This window comes from Salmo salar, chromosome 07 (assembly GCF_965601325.2).
Source record: "Salmo salar chromosome 07, fSalSal1, whole genome shotgun sequence".
In the NCBI taxonomy this organism is placed as follows: Eukaryota; Metazoa; Chordata; class Actinopteri; order Salmoniformes; family Salmonidae; genus Salmo; species Salmo salar.
Window position 1 is genome coordinate 65,075,001 of NC_138297.1, and position 12,500 is coordinate 65,087,500.

The 12,500-nt window shown below is 48.6% G+C and overlaps 1 protein-coding gene across 13 annotated transcripts in view; it reads left to right on the forward strand.

The window, feature by feature from the left end:
• Positions 1-12,500, forward strand: part of LOC106576657 (ELKS/Rab6-interacting/CAST family member 1) — a 549,430-nt gene that overhangs the window by 159,677 nt on the left and 377,253 nt on the right. For 6 of the 13 annotated variants that reach the window (XM_082977939.1, XM_082977941.1, XM_082977944.1 and 3 more), the window contains 2 exons: positions 1,151-1,186; positions 10,126-10,319. In XM_082977939.1, coding sequence (XP_082834065.1) covers positions 1,151-1,186; positions 10,126-10,319 — 230 coding nt within the window. The remainder of the gene's footprint in view (positions 1-1,150; positions 1,187-10,125; positions 10,320-12,500) is intronic. The other 7 variants (XM_082977942.1, XM_082977945.1, XM_082977946.1 and 4 more) reach the window with 2 other exon arrangements.

Genomic DNA, 12,500 nt, shown 5'->3' on the forward strand with positions numbered 1-12,500 from the left:
TTGATCTCCTCCTGTTTCTCATGTCATTGTGTCTTCCTTTCCATTTCCTCCCTCCTCTCCTCTTCTCCTTCTCTCCTTCTCTCCTCTCCCCTCTCCTCCTCTCCTCCTCTCCTCCTCTCCTCTTCTCCTTCTCTCCTTCTCTCCTTCTCTCCTCTTATCCTCTCCCCTCCCCTCCTCTCCTCCTCTCCTCTTCTCCTTCTCTCCTTCTCTCCTTCTCTCCTCTTATCCTCTCCCCTCCCCTCCTCTCCTCCTCTCCTCTTCTCCTTCTCTCCTCCTCTCCTCCTCTCCTCTTCTCCTCTTCTCCTCTTCTCCTCTCCCCCCCTCCCCTCTCCTCCTCTCCTCTCCTCCTCTCCTCCTCTCCTCTTCTCCTTCTCTCCTTCTCTCCTCTTATCCTCTCCCCTCCCCTCTCCTCCTCTCCTCCTCTCCTCTTCTCCTCTTCTCCTCTCCCCCCCTCTCCTCCTCTCCTCTTCTCCCCCTCTCCTCTTCTCCTCTCCTCCTCTCCTCCTCTCTTCCTGTTCTCCTCTCCTTTCTTTAATCATTCCTTTCTTACTGTATCTCCATCATCGTTTTCTCTCTGGCTTGTCTCTCTCTCTCTCTTTCTCTCTGGCTTGTCTCTCTCTCTCTCTCTCTCTCTGTTAATCTCTCTTACTCTTTCTCTCCCTCCCTCTGTTCCTCTCTCTGACTCTCTCTCTCTCACACTGTTCTTCTCTCTCTCTCTCTCTCTCTCTCTCTCTCTCTCTCTCTCTCTCTCTCTCTCTCTCTCTTTCTCTGACTCTCTCTCACTTTCTCCCTCTTTCCCCCCTCTCTCTGTTCCTCTCTCTGACTCTCTCTCACACTGTTCTTCTCTCTCTCTATCTCTCTCTGTCTGTCTCTCTTCCCCCCTCTCTCTGTTCCTCTCTCTATCTCTCTCTCTGTCTCTCTTCCCCCCCTCTCTCTGTTCCTCTCTCTATCTCTCTCTCTGTCTCTCTTCCCCCCCTCTCTCTGTTCCTCTCTCTATCTCTCTCTCTGTCTCTCTTCCCCCCCTCTCTCTGTTCCTCTCTCTATCTCTCTCTTTGTCTCTCTTCCCCCCCTCTCTCTGTTCCTCTCTCTATCTCTCTCTCTGTCTCTCTTCCCCCCCTCTCGCTCCTTCCCACTCTTTTCCTCCCTAAAGCAGTCTCATCTCTGGTCAGATCATCCCTCCAGTCCTGTAAGTGCACCGTGGTGTGAAATGCCTCTACAGCAATGTGTGACCAGCAAAGCATTCACTGTCTGTGTGTGTGTGTGTGTGTGTGTGTGTGTGTGTGTGTGTGTGTGTGTGTGTGTGTGTGTGTGTGTGTGTGTGTGTGTGTGGTGTGTGTGTGTGTGTGTGTGTGTGTGTGTGTGTGTGTGTATGCATTCTGTGCACACTCGTCAGTGATTGATTGAGGGTGTGTGTATGTGTTTGTTTGCGTGCACAAGTTCCCGATCATATCCATTGATTTAGCTAGCTTGGCTTCTATCCCCAGTGCACCAGCTGCAGTGCCATCATAATGTCTGATGGGTATGGCTGATTCTCCCTCGCTGGTTTAGATGTGGGTCACTGGCTTGACGACGCGGTGGGAATGCCAGCTGTGTTCATGTTCTGAAGGCCTTTGTGTGTGGGACTGTACCTGAGTTGTTCTGTGTTTAACAGTCAGCTGTATCCAGGGCTTCTATAGTGGTCAGTACACTACTGTGTCCCTTCACCTCAGATGACATTGAGGGCACTACAGCTGCCCCAGTGTTTGATCACTGACCAAGAAGTCTCTAGAAACACAACTCACACATCTCTCCTTCACGCCTTCTTACCTCTCTGTCTTGTCATCCTCCTCTCTCTCTCTCTCTCTCTCTCTCTCTCTCTCTCTCTCTCTCTCTCTCTCTCTCGTCTCTCTCTCTGTCTCTCTCTCTCTCTCTCTCTCTCTCTCTCTCTGTCTCTCTCGTCTCTCTCTCTCTCTCTCTCTCTCTCTCTCTCTCTCGTCTCTCACCATCTCTCTCTCTCTCTCTCTCTCTCTCTCTCTCTCTCTCTGTCTCTCTCTCTCTCTCTCTCTGTCTCTCTCTCTCTCTCTCTCTCTCTCTCTCTCTCTCTCACCATCTCTCTCTCCGTCTCTCTGTCTCTCTTCTCTCCGTCTTTCTCTCTCTCCATCTCTCTCTCTCCGTCTCTCTGTCTCTCTCTCTGTCTCTCTCCATCTCTCTCTCTCCATGTCTCTCTGCCAAGAGCAATGAAAGCGCTGGCTGGCTGGGAGTGTGTGGTGTGTGTGTGTGTGTGTTCACACAGGCCTGCGTATAAAACCAGGGTGTTTGTGACAGGTTGTTGACAGCCTTTACAGACGTTTTCACAGATTGGACGAGACATTGCCGCCGCGACCTGACAGTGTGTGTGTGTGTCTGGTATGAGTGTGTCTGGTGTGTGTGACCAGACAGACGTGTGAGGAGGTGTCAGGAAGCACTCTGGGAATTCTCTGGATGGGAAAGCTTGTTTTAGCTTGTGTGTGTGTGTGTGTGTGTGTGTGTGTGTGTGTGTGTGTGTGTGTGTGTGTGTGTGTGTGTGTGTGTGTGTGTGTGTGTGTGTGTGTGTGTGTGTGTGTGTGTGTGTGTGTGTGTGTGTGTGTGTGTGTGTGTGTGTGTGTGTGTGTGTGTGTGTGTGTTGCTGGAGTCTCTGGTGTGGAGCGTCACAGCACAGAGCACAGCCTGTGGGAGAGAGGAGACAGGGTCTCACACACACACACACACACACACACACACACACCCAAGAGCAACAGGTCCACTACAGGGCTGAGAAACCTCCACACTAGTAAAGACCTTTTCCATAGTTCAGTCTCTGTTTCCTGTCCCATGTAGAGGTCTGAGTTCTGACTGTTCCTCACTGACACGGCCTGGTTTACAGTCCCCACTGGGACTAATAGTGTCCCCATTCAGACACCGTAGTCATCACCTCATCCCCTCCAGTGTCTGTATAGACCTGGTAGATACCACTATAGTCATCACCTCATCCCCTCCAGTGTCTGTATAGACCTGGTAGATACCACTATAGTCATCACCTCATCCCCTCCAGTGTCTGTATAGACCTGGTAGATACCACTATAGTCATCACCTCATCCCCTCCAGTGTCTGTATAGACCTGGTAGATACCACTATAGTCATCACCTCATCCCCTCCAGTGTCTGTATAGACCTGGTAGATACCACTATAGTCATGACCTCATCCCCTCCAGTGTCTGTATAGACCTGGTAGATACCACTATAGTCATGACCTCATCCCCTCCAGTGTCTGTATAGACCTGGTAGATACCACTATAGTCATGACCTCATCCCCTCCAGTGTCTGTATAGACCTGGTAGATACCACTATAGTCATCACCTCATCCCCTCCAGTGTCTGTATAGACCTGGTAGATACCACTATAGTCATGACCTCATCCCCTCCAGTGTCTGTATAGACCTGGTAGATACCACTATAGTCATCACCTCATCCCCTCCAGTGTCTGTATAGACCTGGTAGATACCACTATAGTCATGACCTCATCCCCTCCCGTGTCTGTATAGACCTGGTAGATACCACTATAGTCATCACCTCATCCCCTCCAGTGTCTGTATAGACCTGGTAGATACCACTATAGTCATCACCTCATCCCCTCCAGTGTCTGTATAGACCTGGTAGATACCACTATAGTCATGACCTCATCCCCTCCAGTGTCTGTATAGACCTGGTAGATACCACTATAGTCATCACCTCATCCCCTCCAGTGTCTGTATAGACCTGGTAGATACCACTATAGTCATCACCTCATCCCCTCCAGTGTCTGTATAGACCTGGTAGATACCACTATAGTCATCACCTCATCCCCTCCAGTGTCTGTATAGACCTGGTAGATACCACTATAGTCATCACCTCATCCCCTCCAGTGTCTGTATAGACCTGGTAGATACCACTATAGTCATCACCTCATCCCCTCCAGTGTCTGTATGGACCTGGTAGATACCACTATAGTCATCACCTCATCCCCTCCAGTGTCTGTATAGACCTGGTAGATACCACTATAGTCATCACCTCATCCCCTCCAGTGTCTGTATAGACCTGGTAGATACCACTATAGTCATCACCTCATCCCCTCCAGTGTCTGTATAGACCTGGTAGATACCACTATAGTCATGACCTCATCCCCTCCAGTGTCTGTATAGACCTGGTAGATACCACTATAGTCATCACCTCATCCCCTCCAGTGTCTGTATAGACCTGGTAGATACCACTATAGTCATGACCTCATCCCCTCCAGTGTCTGTATAGACCTGGTAGATACCACTATAGTCATCACCTCATCCCCTCCAGTGTCTGTATAGACCTGGTAGATACCACTATAGTCATCACCTCATCCCCTCCAGTGTCTGTATAGACCTGGTAGATACCACTATAGTCATCACCTCATCCCCTCCAGTGTCTGTATAGACCTGGTAGATACCACTATAGTCATCACCTCATCCCCTCCAGTGTCTGTATAGACCTGGTAGATACCACTATAGTCATGACCTCATCCCCTCCAGTGTCTGTATAGACCTGGTAGATACCACTATAGTCATGACCTCATCCCCTCCAGTGTCTGTATAGACCTGGTAGATACCACTATAGTCATCACCTCATCCCCTCCAGTGTCTGTATAGACCTGGTAGATACCACTATAGTCATGACCTCATCCCCTCCAGTGTCTGTATAGACCTGGTAGATACCACTATAGTCATCACCTCATCCCCTCCAGTGTCTGTATAGACCTGGTAGATACCACTATAGTCATCACCTCATCCCCTCCAGTGTCTGTATAGACCTGGTAGATACCACTATAGTCATCACCTCATCCCCTCCAGTGTCTGTATAGACCTGGTAGATACCACTATAGTCATGACCTCATCCCCTCCAGTGTCTGTATAGACCTGGTAGATACCACTATAGTCATCACCTCATCCCCTCCAGTGTCTGTATAGACCTGGTAGATACCACTATAGTCATCACCTCATCCCCTCCAGTGTCTGTATAGACCTGGTAGATACCACTATAGTCATCACCTCATCCCCTCCAGTGTCTGTATAGACCTGGTAGATACCACTATAGTCATCACCTCATCCCCTCCAGTGTCTGTATAGACCTGGTAGATACCACTATAGTCATGACCTCATCCCCTCCAGTGTCTGTATAGACCTGGTAGATACCACTATAGTCATCACCTCATCCCCTCCAGTGTCTGTATAGACCTGGTAGATACCACTATAGTCATCACCTCATCCCCTCCAGTGTCTGTATAGACCTGGTAGATACCACTATAGTCATGACCTCATCCCCTCCAGTGTCTGTATAGACCTGGTAGATACCACTATAGTCATCACCTCATCCCCTCCAGTGTCTGTATAGACCTGGTAGATACCACTATAGTCATCACCTCATCCCCTCCAGTGTCTGTATAGACCTGGTAGATACCACTATAGTCATGACCTCATCCCCTCCAGTGTCTGTATAGACCTGGTAGATACCACTATAGTCATCACCTCATCCCCTCCAGTGTCTGTATAGACCTGGTAGATACCACTATAGTCATCACCTCATCCCCTCCAGTGTCTGTATAGACCTGGTAGATACCACTATAGTCATGACCTCATCCCCTCCAGTGTCTGTATAGACCTGGTAGATACCACTATAGTCATCACCTCATCCCCTCCAGTGTCTGTATAGACCTGGTAGATACCACTAGTTTCTAGTGTCCTCGACTAATAGTTGTGTTAGTTAATGGTTGTTATTTTAATGTTTATGTATTTTACCACAGCTGTCTCTTTGTTTATGTTTACTCATTAGGTGACACGCATGCTGGTACACACACACACACACACAACCACACACACACACACACTGGCTCGTCTCTCAGTCCTCCCCCGCAGGCAACATGGTGCTGCCGGTTTCCGTGGAAACCTGTCCAGCCCTGTCATTGGTCCAACCCTGTCATTGGTCCAGCCCCAACCCTAGACATCTAAACATCGTATTAAAGGTTTTAAATGTTATATCTAATAACATCCAGAGACTGGTCAGGCTGTATGGATAACATTCAGAGACTGGTCAGGCTGTATGGATAACATTCAGAGACTGGTCAGGCTGTATAGATAACATTCAGAGACTGGTCAGGCTGTATAGATAACATTCAGAGACTGGTCAGGCTGTATAGATAACATTCAGAGACTGGTCAGGGTGTATGGATAACATTCAGAGACTGGTCAGGCTGTATAGATAACATTCAGAGACTGGTCAGGCTGTATAGATAACATTCAGAGACTGGTCAGGCTGTATAGATAACATTCAGAGACTGGTCAGGGTGTATGGATAACATTCAGAGACTGGTCAGGCTGTATAGATAACATTCAGAGACTGGTCAGGCTGTATGGATAACATTCAGAGACTGGTCAGGCTGTATAGATAACATTCAGAGACTGGTCAGGCTGTATGGATAACATTCAGAGACTGGTCAGGCTGTATAGATAACATTCAGAGACTGGTCAGGCTGTATAGATAACATTCAGAGACTGGTCAGGCTGTATGGATAACATTCAGAGACTGGTCAGGCTGTATAGATAACATTCAGAGACTGGTCAGGCTGTATAGATAACATTCAGAGACTGGTCAGGCTGTATGGATAACATTCAGAGACTGGTCAGGCTGTATAGATAACATTCAGAGACTGGTCAGGCTGTATAGATAACATTCAGAGACTGGTCAGGCTGTATGGATAACATTCAGAGACTGGTCAGGCTGTATAGATAACATTCAGAGACTGGTCAGGCTGTATGGATAACATTCAGAGACTGGTCAGGCTGTATAGATAACATTCAGAGACTGGTCAGGCTGTATAGATAACATTCAGAGACTGGTCAGGCTGTATGGATAACATTCAGAGACTGGTCAGGCTGTATAGATAACATTCAGAGACTGGTCAGGCTGTATAGATAACATTCAGAGACTGGTCAGGCTGTATGGATAACATTCAGAGACTGGTCAGGGTGTATGGATAACATTCAGAGACTGGTCAGGCTGTATGGATAACATTCAGAGACTGGTCAGGCTGTATAGATAACATTCAGAGACTGGTCAGGCTGTATGACCTGACTGATCTACCTGACTGACCTGCTGATCTCCCAGACTGACCTGACTGATCTACCAGACTGACCTGACTGATCTACCAGACTGACCTGACTGATCTCCCAGACTGACCTGACTGATCTACCAGACTGACCTGACTGATCTACCAGACTGACCTGACTGATCTACCAGACTGACCTGACTGATCTACCAGACTGACCTGACTGATCTCCCAGACTGACCTGACTGATCTTCCAGACTGACCTGACTGATCTCCCAGACTGACCTGACTGATCTACCAGACTGACCTGACTGATCTACCAGACTGACCTGACTGATCTACCAGACTGATCTCCCAGACTGACCTGACTGATCTACCAGACTGACCTGACTGATCTACCAGACTGACCTGACTGATCTCCCAGACTGACCTGACTGATCTACCAGACTGACCTGACTGATCTCCCAGACTGACCTGACTGATCTACCAGACTGACCTGACTGATCTCCCAGACTGACCTGACTGATCTTCCAGACTGACCTGACTGATCTACCAGACTGACCTGACTGATCTCCCAGACTGACCTGACTGATCTTCCAGACTGACCTGACTGATCTACCAGACTGACCTGACTGATCTACCAGACTGACCTGACTGATCTACCAGACTGACCTGACTGATCTGTGGTGTAGCTGTGTTCCCAGCTCCATATCTAAGAGGCTGTGTAACTGTCTCTCTCTCCTCTCACCCCTCCATGCCCTTGTCTGCAGTAGTCATAGCAACACTACCACTTTTATTCTAGACATTACTGTGGTCTGATTCACCCTGTCCTCCAGACTGACTCCGTTCACTGTGAGGGGAAATTGACTTAATGATTTCACATTAGACTGACCAGTTAAGTTGAAACTAAAGCCTGTAGTGTCTAAACTTAGTTCCCTGCTCAGGGCCAGTAGACATTAATGGGACTTGAATAAATGGGATGGAGTATATGGAGACACGCTTAGACGCTTAGACAGGTAGATTTATGTGGAGTACACACACACACACACACACACACACACACACACACACACAGACACACGCACGCACGCATGCACGCACACACACACACACACACGCACAGACACACACACACACACACACACACACACACACACACACACACACACACACACACACACAGACACACACACACACACACACACACACACACACACACACAGACACAGCACACACACACACACACACACACAGACACACACACACACACACACACACACACACACACACACACATTAGAGACCTTAGTCATTTTCCCCAGTCCTTTTCTCTTCAGCGCGTGTCCCAGCCCTGATGTCACAGGGTTAGCTAAGGTTGTGGCAGCATGTGGAACACACTCCACAGTGGGGGTGCTGGGACTGTCACTACGTCCCCTAGCCAGCCTCTTGGTCTGGGACTGGACACCACAGACAGCTAACCCTGAGGGCCCAAGACATGGGACATTACCCAGCCCAAGTCAGCTTAGCCAGCCACTTCTCTGTCCCCTAGACAGCCCCCTAACCAGCCCCCTACACCCAGCCTCTTCCTCTCCTACTGGGCCTTGACGTCACAGACAGCTAACCTCTGGGGAAGTCAGGGGGGAGGGTAGCCTTGTTCTCACCCCACACCCCCTCTATTCCCCCTCTATTCCCCCATATACCCCCTTATACACCCCCTCTATTCCCCCTCTATATCCCCTCTATTCTCCCTCTATATCCCCTCTATTCCCCCATATACCCCCTTATACACCCCCTCTATTCCCCCTCTATATCCCCTCTATTCTCCCTCTATATCCCCTCTATTCCCCCATATACCCCCTTATACACCCCCTCTATTCCCCCTCTATATCCCCTCTATTCTCCCTCTATATCCCCTCTATTCTCCCTCTATACCCCCTCTATTCCCCCTCTATTCCCTCATCCCCCCTCCCATGGTTAGAGCAGGTGCCTGGGTGTCGTGTGTGTCCCTCCGTTCACCCCCCCCCCCCCCCCCCCCAGCCCCAGCATGGGTTTGGGCGTGGCCTGCATGGAACTGAAATTAAGAGAAGAAAGAGAAACATACATAAAGTTGGAGGCGTGGCCATCCCTGTCCTCAGGTCAGTGTTGGAGGCGTGGCCATCCCTGTCCTCAGGTCAGTGTTGGAGGTGTGGCCATCCCTGTCCTCAGGTCAGTGTTGGAGGCGTGGCCATCCCTGTCCTCAGGTCAGTGTTGGAGGTGTGGCCATCCCTGTCCTCAGGTCAGTGTTGGAGGCGTGGCCCTCCCTGTCCTCAGGTCAGTGTTGGAGGTGTGGCCATCCCTGTCCTCAGGTCAGTGTTGGAGGTGTGGCCATCCCTGTCCTCAGGTCAGTGTTGGAGGCGTGGCCCTCCCTGTCCTCAGGTCAGTGTTGGAGGCGTGGCCATCCCTGTCCTCAGGTCAGTGTTGGAGGCGTGGCCCTCCCTGTCCTCAGGTCAGTGTTGGAGGTGTGGCCCTGCTTCCAAATAACACAGAGGAAGGAGGTAGGACAGGTCTGAGAACAGCTGTATAGGGCTCAGGGCCAGAGGGAGGCAGGACAGACTTGAGAACAGCTGTATAGGGCTCAGGGCCAGAGGGGGGCAGGACAGACTTGAGAACAGCTGTATAGGGCTCAGGGCCAGAGGGGGGCAGGACAGACTTGAGAACAGCTGTATAGGCTCAGGCCTCAGGGCCAGAGGGGGGCAGGACAGACTTGAGAACAGCTGTATAGGGCTCAGGCCTCAGGGCCAGAGGGGGGCAGGACAGACTTGAGAACAGCTGTATAGGGCTCAGGGCCAGAGGGGGGCAGGACAGACTTGAGAACAGCTGTATAGGGCTCAGGGCCAGAGGGGGGCAGGACAGACTTGAGAACAGCTGTATAGGGCTCAAGCCTCAGGGCCAAATCCAAACTCGTGTGATGTCGCACTACCAGTGACCATGCGCTGTTATCGTGACCTCTAACCACTGACCTCTGACCCCTGCCCTCTGTCCAGGCCCAGAATGCCATGCTGGAGGCCCAGGCCAACACGGAGCTGTCAGAACGCATCGTTACTCTGGAACAGGAGGTGACTCGGCACAGAGAGGATTCTGGGAAGGCCCAGGTAGAGGTGGACCGGTTGCTGGAGATCCTCAGAGAGATGGAGAACGAGAAGAACGACAAGGACAAGAAAATCAATGAACTGGAGAAGTAAGACTGTCTGCTCTCTACAATAATATATAACCCCTGTCCTCTGTCTGTTCTCTACAATAATATATAACCCCTGTCCTGTCTGTTCTCTACAATAATATATAACCCCTGTCCTGTCTGTTCTCTACAATAATATATAACCCCTGTCCTGTCTGTTCTCTACAATAATATATAACCCCTGTCCTGTCTGTTCTCTACAATAATATATAACCCCTGTCCTGTCTGTTCTCTACAATAATATATAACCCCTGTCCTGTCTGTTCTCTACAATAATATATAACCCCTGTCCTGTCTGTTCTCTACAATAATATATAACCCCTGTCCTGTCTGTTCTCTACAATAATATATAACCCCTGTCCTGTCTGTTCTCTACAATAATATATAACCCCTGTCCTGTCTGTTCTCTACAATAATATATAACCCCTGTCCTGTCTGTTCTCTACAATAATATATAACCCCTGTCCTGTCTGTTCTCTACAATAATATATAACCACTGTCCTGTCTGTTCTCTACAATAATATATAACCCCTGTCCTGTCTGTTCTCTACAATAATATATAACCCCTGTCCTGTCTGTTCTCTACAATAATATATAACCCCTGTCCTGTCTGTTCTCTACAATAATATATAACCCCTGTCCTGTCTGTTCTCTACAATAATATATAACCCCTGTCCTGTCTGTTCTCTACAATAATATATAACCCCTGTCCTGTCTGTTCTCTACAATAATATATAACCCCTGTCCTGTCTGTTCTCTACAATAATATATAACCCCTGTCCTGTCTGTTCTCTACAATAATATATAACCCCTGTCCTGTCTGTTCTCTACAATAATATATAACCCCTGTCCTGTCTGTTCTCTACAATAATATATAACCCCTGTCCTGTCTGTTCTCTACAATAATATATAACCCCTGTCCTGTCTGTTCTCTACAATAATATATAACCCCTGTCCTGTCTGTTCTCTACAATAATATATAACCCCTGTCCTGTCTGTTCTCTACAATAATATATAACCCCTGTCCTGTCTGTTCTCTACAATAATATATAACCCCTGTCCTGTCTGTTCTCTACAATAATATATAACCCCTGTCCTGTCTGTTCTCTACAATAATATATAACCCCTGTCCTGTCTGTTCTCTACAATAATATATAACCCCTGTCCTGTCTGTTCTCTACAATAATATATAACCCCTGTCCTGTCTGTTCTCTACAATAATATATAACCCCTGTCCTGTCTGTTCTCTACAATAATATATAACCCCTGTCCTGTCTGTTCTCTACAATAATATATAACCCCTGTCCTGTCTGTTCTCTACAATAATATATAACCCCTGTCCTGTCTGTTCTCTACAATAATATACAACCCCTGTCCTGTCTGTTCTCTACAATAATATATAACCCCTGTCCTGTCTGTTCTCTACAATAATATATAACCCCTGTCCTGTCTGTTCTCTACAATAATATATAACCCCTGTCCTGTCTGTCTCCTTGTGTTCCAGTATCTATGTATGTTCATCTCTTGTGTTCTTTGTAATCTCTTACGGTAGCTCCATCTCAGTCCTACACCCCCATGCTTTCTGTCTTGTTTTAACTACTGGCAGTACTGTAGACGTGTGTCCTCATGCTACAGTGCTCTTTGTGAATGCACTGTGTGTGTATGTGTGTGTTAAGTGTGTGTGTTAAGTGTGTGTTTGTGTGTGTGTGTACGTGTCTGTGTACAAATATGTCTGTATCCGCCTGGCTCTCAGACAGCCGTCCCTGCCGGCCCCCTCCCACTCCCACCTGCGGCGTTCCCATGAGCCTCAGCAGGTGTCGACCTCTGTGACCCCTGGCCCTCAGCCAATAGGAGGGCTAGTTTGGGACTACCTGGGCTAGTGAGTGGTGATGTCACAATCACTCCAGCATTATCAATCACCTAAACACGCCCTTATACTACATTATAAACTGGGTGGTTCGAGCCCTGAATGCCGATTGGCTGACAGCCGTGGTATGTCAGACCGTATACCACAGGTATGACAACATTTGTATTTTTACTGCTCTAATTACGTTGGTAACCAGTTTATAATAGCAATAAGGCACCTCGGGGGTTTGTGGTATATGGCCAATATACCACAGCTAAGGGCTGTGTCCAGGCTCTCCGCGTTGTGTCGTGCATAAGAACAGCCCTTAGCCGTGGTAT